General features: G+C 33.2%; 1 protein-coding gene across 4 annotated transcripts in view; it reads left to right on the plus strand.

The window, feature by feature from the left end:
* Window positions 1–24,603, plus strand: part of LOC148308841 (uncharacterized) — a 153,754-nt gene that overhangs the window by 115,486 nt on the left and 13,665 nt on the right. For all 4 annotated transcript variants that reach the window (XM_088261136.1, XM_088261135.1, XM_088261137.1 and 1 more), the window contains one exon: window positions 9,120–9,236. In XM_088261136.1, the coding sequence (XP_088117262.1) occupies window positions 9,120–9,236 (117 nt within the window). The remainder of the gene's footprint in view (window positions 1–9,119; window positions 9,237–24,603) is intronic.

The raw sequence follows: 24,603 nt of genomic DNA on the forward strand, positions 1-24,603 counted from the left end.
GTAAATGTTTTATATGCACGTAGATGAATGGTATCGCCACACGTTTGTTGGAAATGTTTGGCTAGCAACCTGCCTTGGTGATATCCTATGGAGAGACTATTCGTAAGTTCGCTACTGGGGGTTGGGGCTGGAAAATAATGACTGCATGTACAGTATCTACTCAATGAATTAGGGCCACGCAGAATTTCGCGCAATTTCTCAATTCAAACAGGAATAACTCAGAGAAAACCTTGAATAAAACAAACTTGAATTTTATTTACACATGAACACTTTATTACGCTTAAATTATGCATACACTTTCATATAAATATAGTTAGTATTTAGTATTTCCACCTTTGGCAGAAATAACTGCCTCAATTCTTTTTGGCATACTTAAAATGCACTGTTTTATCATGTTTTTTATTTCTTCGTCTTCTGACCAAATTTTTTGAATATTTTTTTTTAGACAGTCTACTGTCAGATTTGGAAATGAGTATACCTTATTTTTTAACATGCTCCATACGTTTTCTATAGGATTAAGGTCCGGAGAATTTCCAGGCCAGGGGAGCAAAGGCAGATTTTTGTTAGAAAAAAAAATTATTATTGATTTAGCCCGGTGGCAAGGTGCCCCATCCTGCATGAAGGTGTATGGACCTTCTGTTGGGTCGAGTGTATGGTAGAAAGGCAATAAAATTCGTTCGAGGACCTGCTTATAGGAATTTTGGTTCATTGTTCCTTCCACGAAAAACAACGGCCCAGGTAAATTGTTAATAATACATGGCCATATCATTGTTGCAGGGGGTGTTTGATAACTTTTACCACACAGGCCTCATTGTAACGTTCCATTGGTGTTCTCCTGACGAATCGACGGCTCTCTGTCACGGCTTCTAACCGGCACTCATCACTAAAGATGACCTGAAAAATAATGAAAATTTAAGTTTAATTCAAATATATAAGTTTATTTACTAAAATGATATGTTGAAAATTACATTTAAATAAATACCTTTTTCCAATCATCTACCGAGTAATTTCGATGTAGCCTGGCCCATTTTAATCGATCCGCTTTCATTCGTGGTGTCAATTTTGGTACTTTTACAGGGCGCCTGCATTTCAGATTTACTTCGTAAAGACGTCGCCTCAGTGTTGATACCGATATATTTATACCCTCTTCTTCCAATTTTATTTTTAATGTTTTTGCTGATGCACTACGGTTTTCTAAGGCACTTTGAACGATTTTTCGATCAGTCCTCGGTGTTGTTTTTCTAATCCTACGACAGTTCTTTCGCCGATTGCTGGTGGCGGGTGACTGATTTTTTATTGATTTTGAAATTCTGTCCACTGTTTGACGAGAAACGTTTTCTTTTTTTGAAATTTCTCTATTAGATAGTATTCTTAATTTCAGTAGCACTATAACACTAGACTTTTTTTCCTCAGAAATGTCTTTACTTTTTCCCATTTTGTCCTTTTCAAAAAAAACACTTGTGTTTACAAAAAAAAATTATAATTTATGAACTAAAATTAAAAATTAAGTTTTTTTCACAAGACACGATAGCTATATAACCTCTCTAAACAAAGCAACAACCAGAACTGAAGAAACTTCACTAATAAATGAGATAGGACTATTTTTTGAACTTTCAACTATCTGTCTACCTGTGCTAATTAGGGACCTTTCTCAGAAAAAGGGTTTGAAATTTTATAAAGGCTTAAATTATCCAGGTATATTTTACATATTATTGAAGGTAATATACATGATATTAGATGTCAATAGAAAACTTAAAGTATTTATGTAAAATAAATATAATAATCCAAAAGATTTCAGAGTATTCAAAAAAATAATGGGTGGCCCTAATTCATTGAGTAGATACTGTACTAGTATTAGTGGTATCAGCGGGGATCAGGCGCCAACAGTCTATGTACACACATAATACCGTACCTAACATACATAACATTACACACACCACCCAATATGGGTCTTCTGTTCTTGCCAATCAACAATTGCCACCTATTTCGTACAAAGATAATACCTAATAATATCAATTGAATTACGAATCATTCAGAAGATGTCATAAGAGAAAGACGTTTCTGAAATAGATTTGTCACTAGACTAGCTATTTGATTTAGCCGCTATTTTGTCTTGTATGAATTTTTTTTTGAAAATGTCCTCTACAAGGCGAAATTGATATAATTGGAATATAAAAATCGCTTATAGATATATTGTAAGTAAAAAATAACAATAATGAAGTTTTTTCAAGCCAAGTTTAACTATTTTTACTGGTTATGGAGCGAATTCATAATACTGTATCAAAAAGTCCATACAAAAATAATGTTAAACCGATTTCCTACCCCTGTACTTACTTCTAGATAAAATCATCATATTCTCTATAAAACTGCCGGCGCGGCGCCCAAAACCCAAAGCGAATGTAGCCGCCTTTTTTTTAAAAGCAAAGAAAAATATTTGTGTTTTTGTTATTTACACAAATATTTCAATTTCATACTTATTCTGTAAGCTTCTGTATTCAAATTGAGGTAGAGTGGGTTCGAATCTAGGAACTCTGACTTAAGAGTCCGCGACACTAACCACGGGACCCCAAACCGACACCTCGTCTCGAATTGTCTCTGGGGCACTTGCCTTTTTACTAGTCGATTCAAAATTCGCGTCAATATACATATGGCTAGACTTTTATTTTACTACAGCTTATGTTAACTGTAAAAATGTTAGGTTATGACATGGTAAATATACTTTTAATGCGTATTCTATCCTCACGATTTCACTCTTAAGTGGAAAAACCCAGATTTGTAACCAATGGTTTGGACACACGCAAAATGTTGTGAGTAAAGTAACCGGTCAAATTATAAGATAAGTTAGAATTGAAAAATCACGTTTTCTCGCGTCTCCTAGTGTGTGAAATAATCCGGGTAGAATCTTGCATAAATTTAAATAAGGGTCTCTGCTTAGTAAAAACCTTACTAATCTCAACCATAGACGCTGACGAGAACTCACATACGAAAAAATCTAAGATTTAAGTAGTGTGGTTGTCAATCGTGGGTAGAATGGTCAATGTTACACTTGTACAAAATGATCACTTAAACCATCCTATGTAATCGTAAGCTCTATTATACCCACACTTCCATATTCATTTTGTATATTAAAAGCATTGATAACTTTGTGGTATGGTAATAAAACACCCTCCTTACCATCCATTGTTTACTTTGTGTAATACCACTTTTTTTAAACGCTCATTTGTGACTACCGGTTTCGGAAAATTATTCCGTATTAAAAGTGGTATTACACAAAGTAAACAATGTATGGTAAGGAGAGTGTTTTATCCATATTCTTCTTTATCTATGTTGAGATGTTAAATAATGACTAATATATACGGTACTCGTATGAACCCGAATACAAAGACTTCATTTATATTGTATGTGAGGGGTTTAATAGTAGGGTGGATTTCTTGTAGGTTATACTGCGAGGGCTGGTGGCCGTGAACTTGATACACAGGGGTTGTGTAATTTAATGACAATTCTCTAATCAAATTATACATTTAATAATATTGTTACTTATCTTCATCTTCTTCTTCAAACCCTTACCGCACCCTAGTGGTGCACAGGGCACTGCATCATATAAATGCAGTGTTATCTCGATCGTTAACACATGAAGGAAAATGATCAGCCCTCCTCTACAGGTGCCAGTCCAGGGTAATATTGAATAAATATTATAGTGAAAAAATCACTTATATGTATTTGACCCCCCCCCCTGGGAATCGAACCCGGGACCTCCAGAACGGTAGCCGAGCGTGCTGACCATTGCACTGCGGAGGCGGACAAACTGTTACTTATACGAGTCAATAATTTTAAGAGAAATATTAAAATATTAAGATACACATATCAATCCTTGACAATTAAAAATTTGGCAAACTTAAAATTCTTACATATTCAAATCGCTACAATTCAAGTCATATCAAAATGTAAACTAGATTTGACTCGATATTTTGAGCTGACTGAATTTTGGAATGTTGATCTATAATACCTATGTATTGTAAAGAATTTAAGCACGTTGGAATGTTGCGATGATGAGATTTGCAATTGTTGGGTTTTTGACGTTTTTCTCTCACTCGTTTCTTAGATTAAGCGATTAGCGCTATCGCCTTTTGAAAAAAATTACGCTAATCGGTCAAATAAATATTTGCGCAGGCGTTTCACCTTTTTTTAAATTATTTATTAATATTATGAAATACTTACCTAAGCCTTAAATTACAATTCTTAACGCTTACACATGTAAGTAATTAAATATTTAAAAATAATATTGCCTAGTAGAGGTTGTATTTATCTGGATTCCACTCTTTTTGTGGGAATTCGGTGAAAAGTGCCCCTCGTGCGAAACGGAAGGGGCGGAGCCTTAAGAAATGGAGGAAGTTGAGTTTTCTCCATTTTAAAATCACAACTTATTTTTTTGTACGGTCGTTAAAATTAAAGAAAACAATTTTCGGCGTACGCTCGTATAAATGTCCATTAAATAAAGTAAATTATTCAAAAATATTTATGGTAGAGTATGTACGTACCTGCAATGGTTTTACTGAAGTTTTATCGATTGAATAGGGCATCATGACTTTTCCCCCCTTATAGGTCCTTCATATTAAGCCAATAAAATGGGCTGTCAGGCGTTGGACTATGCGATCATGCTGGAATAAATACCGTAATTACGCACGTGATTTTTGAAGAATCGAAGTTCAGTGTTGTTTTACCTTATACAGTGGAACCCCGAAAATCCGAACTAATTCGGACTGGGGCCTGTTCGGATTTGGAAAAGTTCGGATTATTCGAGAAATTTGAAATACTGTACACACATAGTACTTTACACTACAGCAGTTACGTTGTACGCCCTGATGATGTTGTTTCTTTATAAGGTACATATGTATGCATTATTTTCAACTTTTTACATTTCAATCTAATATTACAGTAATTGCGTAGCAATACAGGTACATTACTGCGTAACTTTTCAATATTTTAAACTATTTAAAGTTAAAAATAAAAATAAGGTTATATGTAATAATTTTATTACATAATAAATGCCTTCTTCAGTCTTTGCGTGTTTTTAAAATGTTTTTCTACAACTTTTTTTTACAAAATCTTGTTTGGATATCCAGGAATTTAAGGTTTCCGAGATTCCACTGTAATATATTTACAACTCATTGATTTGAAACAGTATTATGTTTCTTTTATACTGTACAATATGTCAAAAATCTTACATTTTGTAAACATTAAGAACTATAGAAAAGATTATATAGATTTCAATAAGAACAGAATGATACATATGTAAGAACAGTATCGATCGATTGTCTTGTAATTTTTTATATATCAATTATTTTCCAATAAAAAAACTGATGAAAGCTTATTTAACATAAAAACGTAAAGCCGAAATTAATAAGCATTTCAAAGTATAAAGTTACCTTATAACGTATCAATATTCTTAGAAACTGATAGCGCCCTATTGTAAAGAAATATTCGACAAAGGAAATACAAAATCCAATTATAAGCCTCGGCATCTTTAAAATATTTTTATTTGTAATATCAAAAATTTATTTAAATGCCAATCACTTTTCAACGGGAAAGCGTTACATTATATTTATATAAAATAAATGTACCACCTTTGTATTCACAGTCATTAGGGGCCCATCGGTTGCAAAATTAAAACAACTTTATCTTATTTTTTCAAGATTTTGATTCGGTTACTACTAACCCCCGAGATTATTGAATACTGCTTTCTTGAATACTCCTATAATCCGTAGCATGTCGCAAGGACAACGTAGGACTAAAAACAAACTAATTCGTTCAATTTTTAAAAGAAACGTGTGAATTTGACATTTGTCCCGGAGAAAATATTGAACGATAAACAGGGCTGTCACAAACCAAACGGTTGATTATTTTGCTCGCTACCCAAACGTTATACCTCAAAACCACTAATTAAAGAAAAAACAAGTTATTTTACTAGTTATTTTTCAAAGAGACACAACTAAACGAGGGATAGTTCGACATCAGCATTCCATCAGCATCAGCATCTAGAAAAAATCTAGGATCTAGAATAAGATGAAGAAGTTTTTTTTACGTGACCCTTTTTCAAATCTGAGAATTCATCTTGCAAATAACACAAAATTAGCTGATTGTCCTAATTAATTATCAAGCTGACAGTTGCATCTAAATTTCACATACGAACAAACAGCAACAACAAAAAAAGCGATATCGTGATTTTTTTATTAGTTCATTTTTATTTTATTATAACAGTAGCCCTTTACTGACTAATGATTTAAACATTTAAATTACGTCAATAAAATGGTACGACCAAAGTACAATGAATTTAAATTTCAATTAAAATTTACATATTACGATTAAAAACTTTTTTTAAGTTCTCCGCACTGTATTTAAAAACAATATTTTTTTCCATTAATAATTTTTCTTGTTTTTTTTTATGACAGCCCTGACAACCACACATGACAAACATAAACCTTTGTCCATATATACTTTTGTTTGAGTATTATTGTAGTTGTGTTTATATGCCGTAGTAGGAGTAGTAGTAGTAGTAGAACACTTCTTTAATCTTGACATTGAACTTTCAAGGAAATGCCTTCGCGATATTATGTAACTGCTGCGTATATACGTTTTATGTATAGCAATGCGTACGTAAGAGGGTGAGATGCAAAGTTTAAAAAGAAAGAAATCAACATTTAAAGAGTCATTGATACCATAATATTTTTTACATAATAATCTTCTTCCTAATGTAAAAATGCTAAATGCAAAATTTTCTAATAATCATCTTAAAACAGAGTCACAATTAAATGACTTTTTAAAATTGATTGATTGTTTTTCACGAATAAACCATATTTTTTAGGGAAAGATCCCACTACCATTTGGTTATCAGTGGGTGACATAAGATAGAATGGGGAAAGTAAATATGTAAAAATACACCGCAACACCCAGATCAATTGAAAATGAATCTTTCTTAGAAACTCCTGCAACTAGTGGGAATCGAATCCGCGGTGCTAGTTTCTCAGTCAAGCTTCTACCCAACTATCCCACGCTCATTTTTTTTCTATCTATCTTTAATTTTCCTGATCAATATTATAGGAAGAAAAAATTAGATTCGCAAAATTACACTACAACGTTTAAAATTTAACGGGCATGTTTTGTAGAGTTGCAATGCTTTCGTTATGGTAAAATCAATTGTTTAACAATATATTTTTATAATTCGTCTAAAATATGTAGTTTTTGTTTTAACATATAAAGTTCTTTTTCTAACCCTTATCCGCACCCAATGGTGCATAGGGCACTGCATCGTATTGACCCAGTTGTTATTTTGATTGTTACTTACACGAAGGCAAGGTGATCACTCCTGCGCTTCAGGGACTAGTCCAGGATCATATCAAATAAATATTAGACAAATAAAGTTACTTCGAATATTGTAAATATTTTCAGAAAACAATTATTTGCCTGTTCTAACCTAACAAATGACTATTTTGAATAATTTTATGGTTTGGATTGTTGATTATTTTACTGCTTTTTTAATAAAGCTATACAAAGTCAAAACATGAGTATATTTTAAATTACCATGTTTGCTTCACAAAACTTAAATTACGTTTAACTCGAAACTATAAAAATGGAAATATGTGTCTATTTTATTATTCGTCTTGGGTAGCTCGAAAGAGCGTCTTAACTGTTCAGATCTCCGTCCAATCTCGTACATTTCATTGCATGAGCGATATAATACGGTATTTATTATACTCGTAATATTATTATCATCAACATGAACGCGGAGTGGATAGACGACAGAATAGGCGTTCCGTTGATGGACATTGACCCAAATATGGTAATTCAAAATTATAGCGTTAAAAGTAATGTGCCCGGCCAGTTACTGTTGTGAATATGGATAAGTTTCTTAAAATTTTATTTGAAGTCTATTTTTATTGATTTTAGTTATCTAGTCAAATGTAATTTCCCTTAACGTACGGTTATTTTTATGAGCCATGTTAAAATAATGCATTTTATCTTAGTAATACGTGCGTATTTTTAGTTTGTCAAAAGTTTTAGAATACAAAACATTTTTTTTAAATATTCATTCTCTTCACTTTTTGGCCCCTATTTTTTTTCAAAGTCTCCATGAATGAGTGATTTCTAACTAACTAACCATCACGCCGCTTCCCCGCAGGGGTAGGCAGAGAGAATAGAACGCCACACCACTCTTTTTGCAAACATTCTTCGCCTCTTCCACGATTGAGTAATTTCTCAGCCTAATAAACTGTTTTTTCGATATTCGAATCCCATTACAGGGGTTTTCAAGATACAAAAAGATATATATCCTCCAATATCGGACAATGATCGTATAAATACTATAATATTTCAGTTTTGACATTCGAATTTGAGCTTAGGTTTACATTCAGCATTATAATAATTGCCATAATTATATTTTACAACAATTAAACAAATATCGTTTTTATATAAATGTATTCCTGTAACTTCTCGCGCACGAATAAACAAAACTCGTTTTTATCCAATTGATCGTTTCTAGATTTGGCTAATGGTGAGGTGAAGGCGAACTGCTTATCAAAAAATGACTCACCTTCACCATAAGGCTTGCCTAAGTATGGCTCACCTACCCTATAAGGCTTGTCTAAGTAGAGTTCACCTACCCCATCAGGTTCGTCTAAATATGGCTCACCTACTCCATCAGGCTTGTTTAAGTATGGCTCACCTACCCCATCAGGCTTGTCTAAGTAGAGTTCACCTACCCCATCAGGTTCGTCTAAATATGGCTCACCTACCCCATCAGGCTCGTCTAAATATGGCTTACCATCACCATCAGGCTTGTTTAAGTATGGCTCACCTTCTACCCATCAGGCTTGTGTAAATATGATTCTTGTTATCCAATCTGGCTTATCTAAGCGTGTCTCACCATCAGGCTCATCTAACTATGGCGTACCTACACCATCAGGCTTGTGTAAATATGGCTCACCTACCCCATAAGGCTTGTCTAAGAATGGCCTATCTACACCATCAGGCTCGTCTAAGCATGGCTCACCTACACTCGGAGGATTGCCCACGAATGGCTCACCTATCGTGCATTGACTAACGTTCGTCTGGTATTGTTGCAGGTCCACGGGTAACTTCAGTGCCCCGGTGGTTAGTATCGGGGCGCCCCCTCCCCCCGCGCCGCGCTCCGCCCCCACCAGCCCGCTGCAGCCGCCCGCGCCGAGCCCCCATCACGACAAGTAAGTACTTACACATTATTACATATTTCAACTAGTTGAAAAGTCAGAAAATAAAAAGAATTATCCATCTCTATTTGTTACAAACGTTCCCTGTTACATTCTTAGCTAGTTTACCCTATCCTCAGTGGCGTGCAGAGAGAATGAATTAGGGTAGGCAGTTAAGGTAGGTGATAAGGTAAACTAGGCACTACTTACTAGGGTAGGTAGTAAGGTAAGCTGGGTACTACTTAGGAAGGTAGGGGGTACTGGTTGCGTTTTTATATGTCACGCGGGTAAGTTAAGATAGGCATTGCTTTTCTGCCTCTATCGAAGGCACGCCCCTGCCTATCCTATACATTCAGTGATGAACACGAGAGGTGGTATCATACATGATAAAAATAATGAAGAACATTGGTACCATAGACCAAGCTAGGACACAAAATGCCGAACCCTCTTCTAGTGGAACGGAAGGTCTGCTGATGACAGTCAGCAGTCCGCCTTATCCTGAGGAGTGCAACGTGGTTTCCTCCCAGCAATGAGAAAATGCTGAGAAGTTTCCACACTAGATTATCCCTTCTGTTCCCAACACAGATTAAAATAAAACATCTTTTTAATGGTAGAAGAAACAAAAATCCACTTAATGATCTATAAACCTTGTACATAAGCAAGGTAAATAATAAATGCAACTTCCATTAAAATAAATCAGTGATAAAATCTACCTGATGCTTACAGCCAATAACGGATGGATTTTTTCTGTAATAATTACTTTAAACATGAATTACTATTGTCGTGACGTATCTCTAGTATCGTCCACTCGAAGGTAGGTACTCCATAACAAATAATAAATTAGCAAACCATTTACCCTTTTTGCATTGATTCATGTTTTCGTGACTCATTATTTATTGTAGCCATTAACTTTTAATTTACGAAATGTAACATTGGTAATTACATCGTTCATTATCTGTATACGTCATTTTATAAAGCGAGTACTCATCAAAATAGATTAAAGGATAAACATAATACTATATCAATGATATGCAGGTGTAGGTATCTGTGTACACCTGTAAAAGCTATAAAGCCTTTGATATAATTTCACATAAAGCAACTATAAAAAATAGCATTCGGTTGAAATTTTTTTTAGATTTTGAATTTCTTGTGTTTATTGTATTAGACATTTTATAAAAATGTACAAAAAAAACTTAAACCTTTTTCCAATTTATTTGGCTGGTAACCAGGATTTCGTCTTTTGTGTCAGATTGGACTGGACTTACGATGTCAGTAACGACAAAATCCGTTTGCAGTTAAAATAAATAAATTTTTAATTTAAATTTTACTTGGCAAATACCACTTTTTCTGAAAATCTATTGTAACACGTGTTTCGATGCATACCGCATCATTTTCAAAATGCATACCGCAAAATTTTCGATGCATACCGCACAAAAAAAGCCGTATTTAAGTCTAAATTTTAGAGTTGAAGGATGAAAAGGGATTAGGAGCTGTTTCTTGTATTTTTTGTTGTTTTTTTTTTATCAGTGGAAACAGACAATACGGGGGAGGCTTTAGTATAACTAATAATAAGTCATAAGTCATATTGTTTATTATGGGTTTATTTTGGAGTACAGTGAAACCTCTATCTATCGTTCCTCGAATAATCGTTTTCCCGGATGTGTTGTTTATTTCTTCTATCCCGAATTAATTTCATACTAAAATATATCGCATCGATCGTTTCTCTATCACCATTCACCGCATTTATCGTTCGAATTAAGCTGCATATTTGATACATTTTGTCTGTTTTTTTACAGTATTTTCAATTTTCTTACATTCAACGGCAACGTATGGGATAGAAACTGTTTTTTTTTACAGTATTTTCAATTTTCTTACATTCAACGGCAACGCATCGAAAGCTTGTGTAACCGATAGCAGGAGAAAATATACTATTGACTTACGAAAATATGAGTAAAACAGTTGAAAAATAAATTTTTAAGAATTTCTGTTGTTTCCAAACGTTGCAGATTATGACTTTTCCTATTAATATATTTTTTAAATTAATTAATTGTCAAAACTGTATAAATGCCGTTGGATTTTATTTGTGCTGATGAAAATGTTGCCTATATGGAACGCGCAGTACTGAATAAAGATATTCTTTAAGAAAATGTGTCTTCTGTTTTGAGGAATAAATGGTTTAAGTTTAATCGTAATCCTCCTTATTTATCAGGCAAAGTTGACCCGCAAACGTTAATGCCGGATACTTATTACAATTTCATTTAATCTTTATTTTGGTTTAACGCCAAGAAATTGTAGCATGTGTTCATAATCTCCGTGTTATCACAGCTGATAATAATTAGTTTGTAAATTGACGGATGACGTATTTTATTTATCAATAAAGCGTGCAATAGAAACAGAAGTCCCCGGCTACATTAATGGAACCATAATATTATTTTGTTTAAATTATAATTCAAAATTTCCGTTGGGAATTTTTGGGAGTTATTTTGGAGTTGGGAATAATTCTGAAGAACGCGGAGGGATTGGCAGTTTTGTTTTGTACCAGCGATATTTATGTTAAGAGATATTTAAAACAATTTTTAAAATATGAACTATATCCTTTCATTTACGCTGAAATCCGTTTCCATTGATTTTCATATCCTATTCGTACAATAAGATAGTGCATCAAATAATGTAGCGACATCACATTTGAAATACTACATCGCAGTTAATAACGCAAACGTGTTAATCACAGTCCTCCGGAATTGGACGTACACTTACTATATCAAAAAAAAAATACTTTCAGGCAACACATGAAACTTTATTTTGAAATAATTTATTTGTAGATAATAATTAAACGTTCGTGATAACGTTTTACGTGTTTCAATGCAGTTTTTTCTTCAATGTAAATAACCGCATTATTACTCATATTACATGATATAACATGTTCGCAAGTGAATCATTTTAAAATTGATCTAATTGACATATAAGTTACTAAATAAATTAATATCATAAAAATATAATACATGTGCGAAAATTTATCACTTTTCTCCAATTTTATTTTTTCCATTTTTTTTTCATTTCAAACAAATCCTTTAAATTATGCGCTCCTGTAGTTTTTAATGGTCCAACTAAGTGTTTAAAAAAAATAGATAGTGTATTAATGAAAAATGATGGCATCTTAAAAAAAAACTTACTTTTTAAGTACAATATATATCATTCGTAACAGTTTATAGCAAAATAAATATCTATGAATATATCACGTTTCTTATTAACTACCTGACTCGTATTTTAATACATATTCACATATAAGTACCATACATACATCTACAGTAAACTCTTTAAAGTATTACAACGTATAAATTAATTTATTGTAAAACATTTTGATAATATGCACATAACTTTAGGTAACGTCATTTTTTTACATCAGAGTAAAAATTATGTAATTGATGCTAATTAAAAATAATTATGAGCGTGTTTCAGCAAAACCATTTCAAAGCAATGTTAATAAACTGTAAATAACCGAGTAACAAGAAATACATAAGATTACGTGTTACCTCGATGTTCACACAGTATTTCTTATATTCAAATTAATTTATGTATAGTTATTAACAATTTTACTATTGGACGGTGAATTTTGACTGAAACTGTACTCGCCCGATCTGGTTTTTGTGCTGTGTATGTCTGTTTATAACAGGTCTTCCAGCTTGCAGTATCAGCTGGCTGGTTTAGTATTGTTTGTGCTCAGTAGGCGGTAGGCGTTCGTCCATCGCTGGTCGTTCGTGTCTCGCGTGCCGGCTGCAATATTTACCGAATCGACAGCACTGATTCTCCAAATGTCAGTTTAGTGTCCGACACTATTTATAGACAGTTTGTGCTTGTTATGTCGTGTTCACATTGTGTTCGGTTATTTGGTTCAGGAGCTACGGACCCGTGTGCTGAAGCAGTCGCTATGTCTGCCGGAGTTTATTGCGCTTTGATGCTATTCTGAGCCGGAATTACTAAAAAGTTATTCGCAATCCTAGCCATCAAATAAATCCATAATTTTTGACGTTTAAATTGATGGCTTCGGTGAGTTATACAAAAAATATACATGCCGCTGTTGTATGGAGTCATATATTGGCAAACCGCAAGCATGTTATTAAGTATAGAAAATCTCGAGATTTATCGCTATTTTCATGTTGCATCGTTTCATTCACGTATCTTAATATTTATTTAAAAGATTGCTTCAATAATATATAATATACCACACATTATTGACGCTATACAGCTCAAAATAGCTTAACATAGGTAAGTTGTCAATCAAAAAACGGATACTGTTTTTGAACTGATAATTAATAATTCATATTTATTTAAAATTTCCTTGGTCCGGTACCTCGTATCCAAGCCAAAGACTGATCACCTCACTTTCATTTATGTATTTGATAATCGAGTCAACAACGACTCGATCCGATGCAGTCCCCTATGCACTATTGGGTACGGATAACATTCCATGTGAAGAGAAGAAAAAAACGGCGTTAGTTTATGAAATAGGTACTAAATAAATGAACTGCTTTACGGATGATAAATTTTATGCAAATAAATTACACATCAATATCCATTACAATATACATTTCATACTAAAAAAATATTACAAAAGAATGTTTACATAATCCTAGTATATAATAAATGAGAAGAGAAGATAAAACTACAAATAAACGAATGAACATCGTGTACTATAAATGATATTTCTGATTAATTGTCGAAAAATTGTAATCCTAAGTTTTGCTGTCATTTTCTATTTTTAATTCATGTTTTACTTAGTAAATACCACTATTTCTTCAAATCTACTGTAACACGTGTTTCGATGCGTTCCGCATCATTTTCTCTCTAGATTTAAACTACTTTTTTTATTGGTTTTCCAAAAATGGTTGCAATATGTCAATTGTTTAGTGGCACAAATGGCTGTTTGCTTTACCTCACTGACCTTGTTGCAATGCTTTTTGGGATATTGATCCGTAGATATAGTACTAGTACTAGGGTACAAATGAAATGCTAAATGAGTGCTTCATAGGATGGGTATGTGTATAAATACCAAGCACCTTCGTGGTTATTTTACTACCTCGAAAAGGTCAGATGACACACTTTACGGGTTCTTCGGGAGAGAGAAATTGTCATTTTTTAAATTAGGATTTTAGTATGGTCAATAAATCAGAGTCAGACTGTAAAATAGTAAAAAAAAGATATTCAATTGGTTTTTGGAGTTATACGAGATCTAAACTTGCTTAAATATAATATTAATTCAGGTTTGATTCCTTTTTGTCGTCAATGTGGAAGTAAAGATTAAAAATTGTGTAACAGTGACATAACATTGAATGGAAAATATTTATATTTAGGGGCATCACATCGTATTTTTTCCAAATATATTTATTTCACGATAATTTTTTGACTAATGAATGATATTTTTTAAAAATACAATTAATTCCCAAAAAGCACATAAAATATTTTCCGCGAATCAAACTCTATTACGTACTACATACTTTTAAAAATTCATAATTTTTATGGTGAAATCTTGTGAACTGTGAAAAAATCTTTAAAACGAGATTTTAATAAAAACGCACTCTTATTAGATTCTGATAAGGGGTTAATTGAAAAGTATTATCAAATAAAAAATAGCAAGAAAATAATTTTTACAATAGCATTCCACGTATTTCGTTTATTTTCATGTATAATAATAATACATCCAGATTGTTTGGGAAGATGAAAGTAGTTACAAGATAAAACCAGAATTTTTTTAATGGCCGATCACTAAAATTATGTCATTTCTGAATGTCCCAATTTAATTCAATGAGGCAAGCAGATCAGTACAGAATGATGATGATTTTCAATTCGTCAGTTCATGATGTCAACTGAATATGACATGTATATAATTAAAAAAAAAACAAATTGCTTGTCAAGTACTTATTTTCTGAGGTTGTAATAGAATTACGCTTAATGTCAAACTTTATTTCACGAGAGGTTGATCTTAATCTAAGCATACGTTGACAGTAAAAAATAACCGTCTTTATTTTTATTTTTTGAACAACCGTTGAGTTAATGGACGCGCATGGTGTTCGTTCATAGATCCTACAGGTAAAAATTTGCGTACAATCGTTCCGGGTAACTATGAACTCCCCAGGTTAATATGGAACAAAACCGAAATATTACATTTGTAAATTTTAATCTCCCGTAAGGCGTTCTATGTAAATACATAAATTTAAAATGACTTTGATAAATCGATTATTCTTCTATACAAAACAAAAACGCCTTCAAAAAGGCTTTCTCACAAATCGGAAATATTCTAATGCCTGTTACGAGATTCTTAAAAAAATGTCTTGTTATAGAATTCATCAAATTCTTGATTAAGACCCAACATACATAAGTGTTTTGATTATAACTTACATAAATAAATAAAAGTGCAATTGCAAAATAAAAGTGGGCAATATTACCCTCATTGCGTGTATTTGCTATTGTTTCTTATATTATTTGTCGAACTGATGATGACGGAACTTAGGTAAATGACGTGATGATGCCTACTAATATATTAAAGACACAACGCCAACCCAAGTAAATGGATTGTCTCATAGTTTTTACACTTTTGTTTATTTACCGCTCAATGAAACCCGTTCTCTGACAAATTTATGTAGCTCATTGACCTTCAGTGCTTATTCATTCTACCTACTTGCTTCACTATCCAATTTCTTTTAGAAATTCTTGGTTTAGTTCCTGTATAATTACCTATACTTATGTACATGTTATAAAATCGCGGGAATGTTTGTACAATCAATGTGCACAATATTCCCTTCATATTACTTTTATATGCGTAAGTTAGGTGGTTTATCTAAATTTCCTTTTAAGAAAGGTGAGTTATCAACGTTTTATGAAGCAGTGGCGATTTTTTTTAAAAAGTAACAAGTTACTTAAATTTCATTAGTGTTTATTCGATTTTAGTAAAAAAGTGTGTCTAATTTTGTTAATAAATACATGATGTTTATTTTTCTTCTAACCCTTATCCGCACTCGATGGTGAATAGGGCACTACGTCTTATCGATATACTGTTATGTTGATCGATATTTACATGTCGACAAGGTGATTAGCCCTTCGCTTCGGGTATCAATGAATATCAGAGAGAAAAATCGCTTCAATGATTATTATGGTAAATGGCAATATTACATTGTGATGCCCCTTAAACTTGCAATGTCATAGCAACAACCGCCGATATATCTTTACAAATAATTATTATTGGGATCGTGTTTGATAAATATGTACAAATTATTTTTAATCTTATCTCGCGGTATTGATAGCTAGTATATTTATACTACTGCACGCGTTCGTTTGTGCCAATCACAACATTTTTCCTATTTAAACAAATATTTTAGTCTGCTTTACGCGCAACATTTGATCGCTTTCTATTCAATGTAATTCCATCCATGTTTAACGTGTTCACTTAAAATTGCGTACGAAGAACCCGTCGCAGCTAGATGCCACCTGGTTGCCCGCATTTTTACTTTACATTTTTTTTCGTAACCGTTGAATTTAGATTACATGTTATGTAGAGATGGTATACTTACCATCGCAAAACATTGAAGCATATTTTCCTAACACGTTGCTGAAGAGAAATTATGCATAAATTTCTTATTATTTGTGTCAACTTCGATCATCCCACGCTTAAAACATTCAATATTTAGATGTGGGTTTTTTTTCACCTCTAGCATTATTTCAACCTGATTTATTTACTAGGTCACTCGTATTCTATTCACAATCATCTCTTAATATAAATGTATATCTAGGGAGGCTCTTCTGATAAAAAATAAACAGGAAGATGACTGCCGACGTTTGTCACAGCTGTATTTAATCGACACATTTTTGTGGCGGCAAATCATATCGACCAATACGAAACCTATTTACTAACTATGAAATAACGCATAAACAATTGTAATTGTTATACGGTGTAATTATTATCTAGAGCGCCGGTGACTTAGATTTTAGAGAATATAATATGTAATTTTGACCGGACGAGGAGAGGATCATTGTTTTTTTTAAATGGACTTTACGTTATAATCTTAAATTATTCAAGGAAGTTGTGAATACTTCTTGAATGTTTTTTGCTGATACTTGGTGGTATATTTTATAAATTGAATAAAATATAAATCAAACTTTGTTAACCATATTTATTTTTGGTACTTTTTTCAACCGGTTTCGACAAGCACCTTGCCATCTTCGGGGGTAGATTTCTACCAAAAACAAAAGTCCAAAGTGGGAAAAAATTACCAAGAATAAAAGTGGTTAAAAACAAAGTTTGAGTTTTATTTTGTAAATTTTGAATATTGAAAGCATTAACTTTGTGGATCATAGTGATATGTTATTTTGAGAAATAAGAAGACTTTGTTTTTTGATCCACTCAGATTTTTGTTGTGTTGCTCAACCACAACCTGTTGCCCTCTTCAGGGTTTATTTTATTTATTTATTTATTTATTTATACAGGTTGTTGCCGAAACTAGTTGGTTGTTAATAAAAATGTGAGTGGATCAAAAAACAATGTCTTTTTATTTCTCAAAATAATATTATTTTGAAAAACTCGTATAAATGTTTCAAACACCGAGCGTTTTGCAGTCTTGTTTCGCCGTTCGCAAATGCTAAGTAGTTTTTTGGCCGTCCGCGTCCGTCGTTGGTTACTGGGCAGAAGGCACCGATTGACTACGGTTGTTCAGTCTCCGGGAATTTGTACCGGTTTGCGCTGAGCGGTACCCCATTGTGTCTTGCGGCATTGTGCCGAACTCGCTGAGCTGCATTCATCCTGGCTCCCAAAGGGCTGACAGATACTGTCCACGAATCAGGGACCTCTGACCTCTGCAGAGAGCAAACGTGTTGGTGGCTCGACTCGACTTGATAACTTGCTCGAGTCGTTATGGCTCATTGCTAACGTTTTACATAACCATCAAAACCATAATACATATCTATTAATTTTCATAAAATTATTTTTATGACATTAAAATAGTATTCGATTAAAAGAATAACCGTTATTTTTCACTTGAATGCTTATTCAAATTAAGGCCCAGTATTCGTTAATTCAAACATTTTATGTAATTGTTTTTTTTTCTTAAAACACCGTTTATGCATTGAAAAAATAAGTTTTTCTTCTAAATAAACATATACTTTTGAAAAAAAGAGTCATTGAAAGGTTAGGAGTTTAAAAAAATTATATAATTTTTTTTTCAACCAAAAAATATCCACCTCACCAATAGATGCTCTAGTGAAGTTCTAGTGATTCAAGAACAATGTTTCAAAATTGGTTCATATATATAGAACTTCCAAGAATTTGAGTAGTGTGGTTGTCAATAATGGGTAGAATTGGTGAATGTTACTCGTGTGTAAAGTGATCACTTAAACCAACCTATGACGGTCGTCAGCCCCGTAAATGCCCAGACTTCCAATTCTTCGTCATCTTTGATGTCAAAAAATAATAAAAAATATCTAATACTTATACATTCTTCAAAAAAAAATCGGGCATGAACAGACAGAAATCAATTACGTAAAATGTTACCTGGATTTAGAGAAAATTAAGTTGCGATAAGTCGCGAATGCTGGGCCTTAATCATCTGGGCTAACCACCGATGGAAGCTCGGACGCTCCGTCCGTGGTCCCGGTGGTCTTGTTGGCGTTGGCGGAGGCCAATGCCAACAAAACTACCATAAAATTGATGTACAACTAAAAAACCCAAAGAATGTGCCGAACCAGGAATGAGCGAGGGATGTACACCTCGCTCTGCGCCAGAGCACCACAGGATATTGCACTATGTAGTGGACCGTCTTCGCATTTCATTTGTTGTGTAACTTCTTTTTTCCTTTATCAACTGCCGATTCCACCTGCACCTGTTGCACGGCACATATCGTTGATACATTCATATTTCATTATACTCGTATGTTCACCTGCTAAGTATGCCACCTGTGCTGTCTATGTGTCAATGTCTAGCGGCGACAATGAATTTGTTGATTGCAATAATTTCCTCATAAAGATAAAAAAATTATCTTTTAAGATAACTGAAATAGTTAGACGTCTAGCATCTCGTTTACTTAATTGAGAATCTTCATGTTGACGATCAATTCTTCATTTTTTAGATTAATTTATGCGATTTTTCTGAGATATTAAAAAAAAAGCATTTCAAATGGCGCTAAATTCTAGTTCGAACTTTTGTGATAATAATTACCTAACATCCTCGAAACCTTCGTATCACCGAATAGACCTGTCAAAGCCACTCGCCAATATCAATTTATTAATCAATCGTAAATAATCTGATTGTGTTTGATAATGCAACACGAATACAGCGATCGATAAGCATCCATTTTTACGTAACTTATTCCGTATACTATATTTTATGAATCGTGTTCTTTATTTTCCGTTTAGCGTTATTAAAAATGTCAAGAAGGTTAACCGAGATTTCGAGAACGTAATAAAAGCTGTTCACAAACTCCGCACATTCCCACATTATGATCAGTGACTAGTTTTAAATCAGTGTTGGTGATAGTACGAGTATACGAGCTCATCAGTTATGTCTCGTTCTACTGGAGACGACGACAATAGGTCCTACGAGGAGTACTCTTCAGACACTTCTGGAGATTCCAAAAATTCTTCCAATGGCGACGGGTAAGACCATTTTTTTACTAATAACTTTTTTCCAATCCACCCCATGGAGGATGACTTCTACCTTTCGAAGCACGATTTATATTTTGTTTTTTATAAGTAAAACTGGAAAGGTGTTCTAACAGAGGCAAGGTATCCTTTTATCCGAGGGGAATACAGAAGTGTGGGCATTTACAGAGCTCACGATCCGTCAGCTTAAATCACTTGATACACTTGTATAACGTTCACTATCTATACATTAATGAATATCCTTATTGCCTGGATTTTTTGAAGTTGTATATATGGTCAAGTACGTTTTAATAACCGCTTTCGTATGTTATGTATTCGTATGTCTCACCAAAATACAAAAAAATATGCGTCCTTTAATTAATGTAATAGGGCAGTTTACACAACAACAAAAAACGAACTTTCTATAACTAAACTCCATTTTGATTTCATTTTACGAGTATATTTCGTCATATCAGTAAGAAAAACAAATTATTTTTGAACTTACAGGAAATAAGGTTATCAACAATCGTAACATGCATGACTTGCAATAACAGAAACATCAAATGTGTTGATTTATTGAGTGACATTTACCGATCAATCAATGATTTACAAACAAACAAAATTGGAGGGTGTTCGATAAACTGTTAATGATTTCAATTTGTCTGTCTTTGAAAGAGAAATAATATAATATAATACGATACCGTAAACAAGAAAACCAAACGTTTATCCTTTGGGAAAGCTAAAAGCGTTTAAAGCATTTTTGTCTTCGGTTTCTAAACATTGACGAAATAAGATCTATAAATATTACGGTTTGGTTTTCATTGCTGAATTTCGATCTACGTAAGAAGCGTAGTTTCGATACAAAGTTTATATTATTCTCCGTTAGACAGGCACGAATGCGATGAATCTTTGCTAAATTATTTATTTACGATGGTCGTTACGATTTTATTTGATCTGAATGCGAATTTTACTGTGTTTATATGTTTTTTTTTCTTTAAACCGCGAGACCGGATCGTAATAAATATCGAAATAAATTATCAATAAAATGTACCAATTTCAAATTTCTAATACGTACCTACTTGAAACGTGAGGGGCAAATTGGTGTACAACCTTCCGCTTGCGCTTTATTTTATCAAAATATTCATATTATTTTAGTGAGTATACAATTAGTTATAATTACGTAAAACGTATGGCATACATATGTACATATTTATCCATAATATGAAATGTACCCACAGGGCGATGGGATCGATTATTTTCATTGTCTCCGCGTTGCGCGCAGTTGATCGTATTACCTTTTTCTTAAAAAATGCAAATTTAAAACTGCTCGCAGTCAGATGTGGTGCGAATAGAAAAGTATTAATATCGTAGTGATACACTTTATACAAGTTTTTTTACTGATATCAATATTTTAACATACTCCACAGTCATAGTAGTGCATTGGGCACTATATTGGGTTAATGGGATGTTACCGTGATCCTAAATGACCCAAAAGTAAAGAGACAAGCCGTGCGCTTCAGGTATAATATTATTTGTATTTTTTTCAATTTTATTTCACGATTACTTGAGTGATAAAAAATTAGCAGCTCTTGCAAACATATTTCCTAGTGTCAAGGTAAATAAATAGTAATAAATGAATGATAATGCTATCATCAAAACATCATTATTGTTGAAACGTATTTTTTACGATATAGATATGTATGTCGTAACCTCACTTTGTGAGAGATTCGTGACAGCTTGACAGCCCATAGACTATAAGCAATTCTAGAGGTAGATACAAGGTACGTAGATACCAGTTGGTTGCCTTTGAGTATTCCGTCAAACATTACGAATGCGGTTACGATCGCAATGGTTTTTTGGCACATGGGTCCCGAGTGCCGGTGTGTTACTAAAAAATGATAATTTTAAAATTTTAAAATCTTATTTTAATCAATTCCACACTACAGTAAGTGAAATCTAAAAATATGAAGAAAAAACATGTTAAATGGAGATTTATAATGGAAAAATCGTTTTCACAAAAAAAAATCGTTTTCGTCGAATTGAAAGTCGAAGGAAATAATAATATTTTAATTTCTTAAATTTTTTTACACAGCCGTTTATAAAAAATTGGCGGCCTAAAAAATGCTTTTATTGCGAAACTAACCAAACATCACGCCGCTTCCCGCTCCCCTGCCGAAAAAATAGAACGCCACACCCTTTGCCTTTGCAAACTTTTTTCGCCTTTACAATTTTACCTTTTTTTCGTAACTCGACAAATTGGGTATAAAACAAAAATTGAGTGCCAAACCTCTACTTTTTTATTCAAAATTTCACCGATGCAGTTAACAATTTCAAAAGAAAAAAAACTTTAATAATTACGTGCCATGTGTACACCCACAATGTACGTATAACATATCGCTCACTACTTTCAAGAACGTCATAAATCAAAATTCGTCAATTTTCAGTTGTGCATGTTTTCGGAATGCCCAGAAAATGAACTATGTATATCCCGGCAAAAGCGGCATATTTTAAACTTAATATTTACCCGCTACAGGGCAGAAAGTGTTGTTTTTGCATTTTCAAGAAAAGGTATTGTTTAATAATTATTTTAAATACACTAAATATTTTTCAAATGGAGAAAAAACCTTCAGGTTTCACCTAAAAAGATCTGTTGCACAGTAAAAAGTTCAATAAGTAGCTTGATATTTATTTTGAATAAATTGTATTATATTTTTAAACTTAAAAAAAAATCGTTCTCCTGAAAAATCAAGTTTTTTGATTTATGACGTTCTTGAAAGGAGTGGAGTGAGCGATATGTATATGTAATAATTTTGCTCTCTATATTTACTTGTATTGTATTAGCACGTATATTTATATGGAGCATGTTAGTTTAGAGCAGTTGAAATGCACGCTTCTGTTATAAATTATATGTAATAACTTATCTCTTGTAAACTCGTATATGGAGCCAAAGTGTGATAGAGTAGAGCGGCTGAACTGCACTGCTTTACCTTTTTGTATTAATTTTCCATACAAGATGTCTTTGAAAACACGGTTGGAAATATGTAACGATCTCTCTTTTGTAAATTTACTTTGTACATATATATTAAGCAGGGCACAAATAATAAAGGAAAAATATACTTATAATATATATTTTTTTAATGTATGGATATCGATTTCTCCCGCTATTTTATTTCCGCTATTTCTTTTTACTAAAGGAAGTTCTTCCTGATGCAAACATTTCATAATATTTCATATCAGTTTTCTTTGCTGTGAAAATATTATCAACTTTTTGTCGGAACTATACGACCATCATAAAAATGCATTTGTGTATACAGTCTGTATGATATGGCCTCACAAGACGTTATATACGGTGTTTTTTAGAGGTATACAAATTCAAATTTCCCGCAATAAATTGATGGTGGCATCCGCCGCGTGGCATGTTGCGCCATCTTGTTGAAACCACAGCTCTGTCACATCAATGCCATTCAAACGAGGTACGAAAAAGACATTAATCATGGTTATGTAGCGCTCTCCATTGACCATAACATTCTGGGCGGCATTATCTTTTTTAAAAAAATATGGGCCAATGAGTACACCAAACGGTGACTTTTAATGGATGTAAGGGCGTCTCGACAAGGGCTTCTGGGTTTTCTCCACTCCTAATTTGGCAATTCTGCTCATTGACAATAGCCATTTGACCAAAAATGTGCCTCATCGGTGAACAAAATTTTGCGATGAAAAAGAAGATCAAGCTGAATATTGTTTTCGACCCATTCACGAACCTACGACGCTCGTAATTCAGTGATTCAGTCTATTTATGGTAAAATTGGCAAAACGTACTCGCTACAAATCAAATGTCAACGGTCAAATTGACAGTCTGTAGAAACAATGTTGCCAGTTCAAAAACCAAACCACTTTTAAAAAAATCCTTAATTTACTGAACTTTGTTTATTGTGTACTATGACTTCTTATTGTGTGTCGGTACCGACCATATAACGTTAGTAATATGTATATTGTTATCGTAGTTTTCTGTTCGAATTTTTTTATTTATTTATTATCTACCAAATACTAAGTTATTTGTAAAAATATGTACACCTATGAGTATGGCGCCTTTGACGTCATAAATTTACGCATGAATTTCATTCAATAACTAATACGGGCTATTCAAATTAGCTGATTTTGATTTATAGGTTTCTCAACTTCATATGATCGTATCGTTCCTCTTTATATGAAAGAAGATGGAAGCCTAAGCATCCAGCGCTTACGAGCTGGCATTTGGCTGGCTTAAGCGATCACTTTCTTCAGATGTTCTGATGAATTTATGATGGTTTTATATCAAGTTGAGACATCTATAAATTGACATTTCATCCGTAGAGTTTATAATATGGATATTTAGGGTGGTTTTGGAAGCTAATTTGACATTTGTCAACCGGAAATTTACGTATTGTCCTTCAGGACAGAGAATCAGATGTGTTTTTATTATACTAATTGAGCAATCGTCGATTTTCGCCGGAAAACGAGATCGTCAGGCTGATCGCCGTTCAAAGTGAAGGCCCTGGGAGAAAATGGAGCAGGACATTTTTGGATTGTCGAAAATTCTGTATTCTAAATAAAAGCGCTTCCTAGAAATTCTCCATTCGGTAACATTTTTTGTTAGCTTTTACTTCCTGACAATACGAATCGACAATACGGTTTCAGAATGCTAAAGTTCTAAGAAATAAAAATCGAAAAGTAAAGTTAAAGTTATCTACACTACGTAGTTAGCACGTTATCTATCCAT

The sequence above is a fragment of the Brachycentrus maculatus genome, unplaced genomic scaffold, assembly GCF_059751285.1.
Source record: "Brachycentrus maculatus isolate JH-2025_06_01 unplaced genomic scaffold, ASM5975128v1 h1tg000147l, whole genome shotgun sequence".
Taxonomy (NCBI): Eukaryota; Metazoa; Arthropoda; class Insecta; order Trichoptera; family Brachycentridae; genus Brachycentrus; species Brachycentrus maculatus.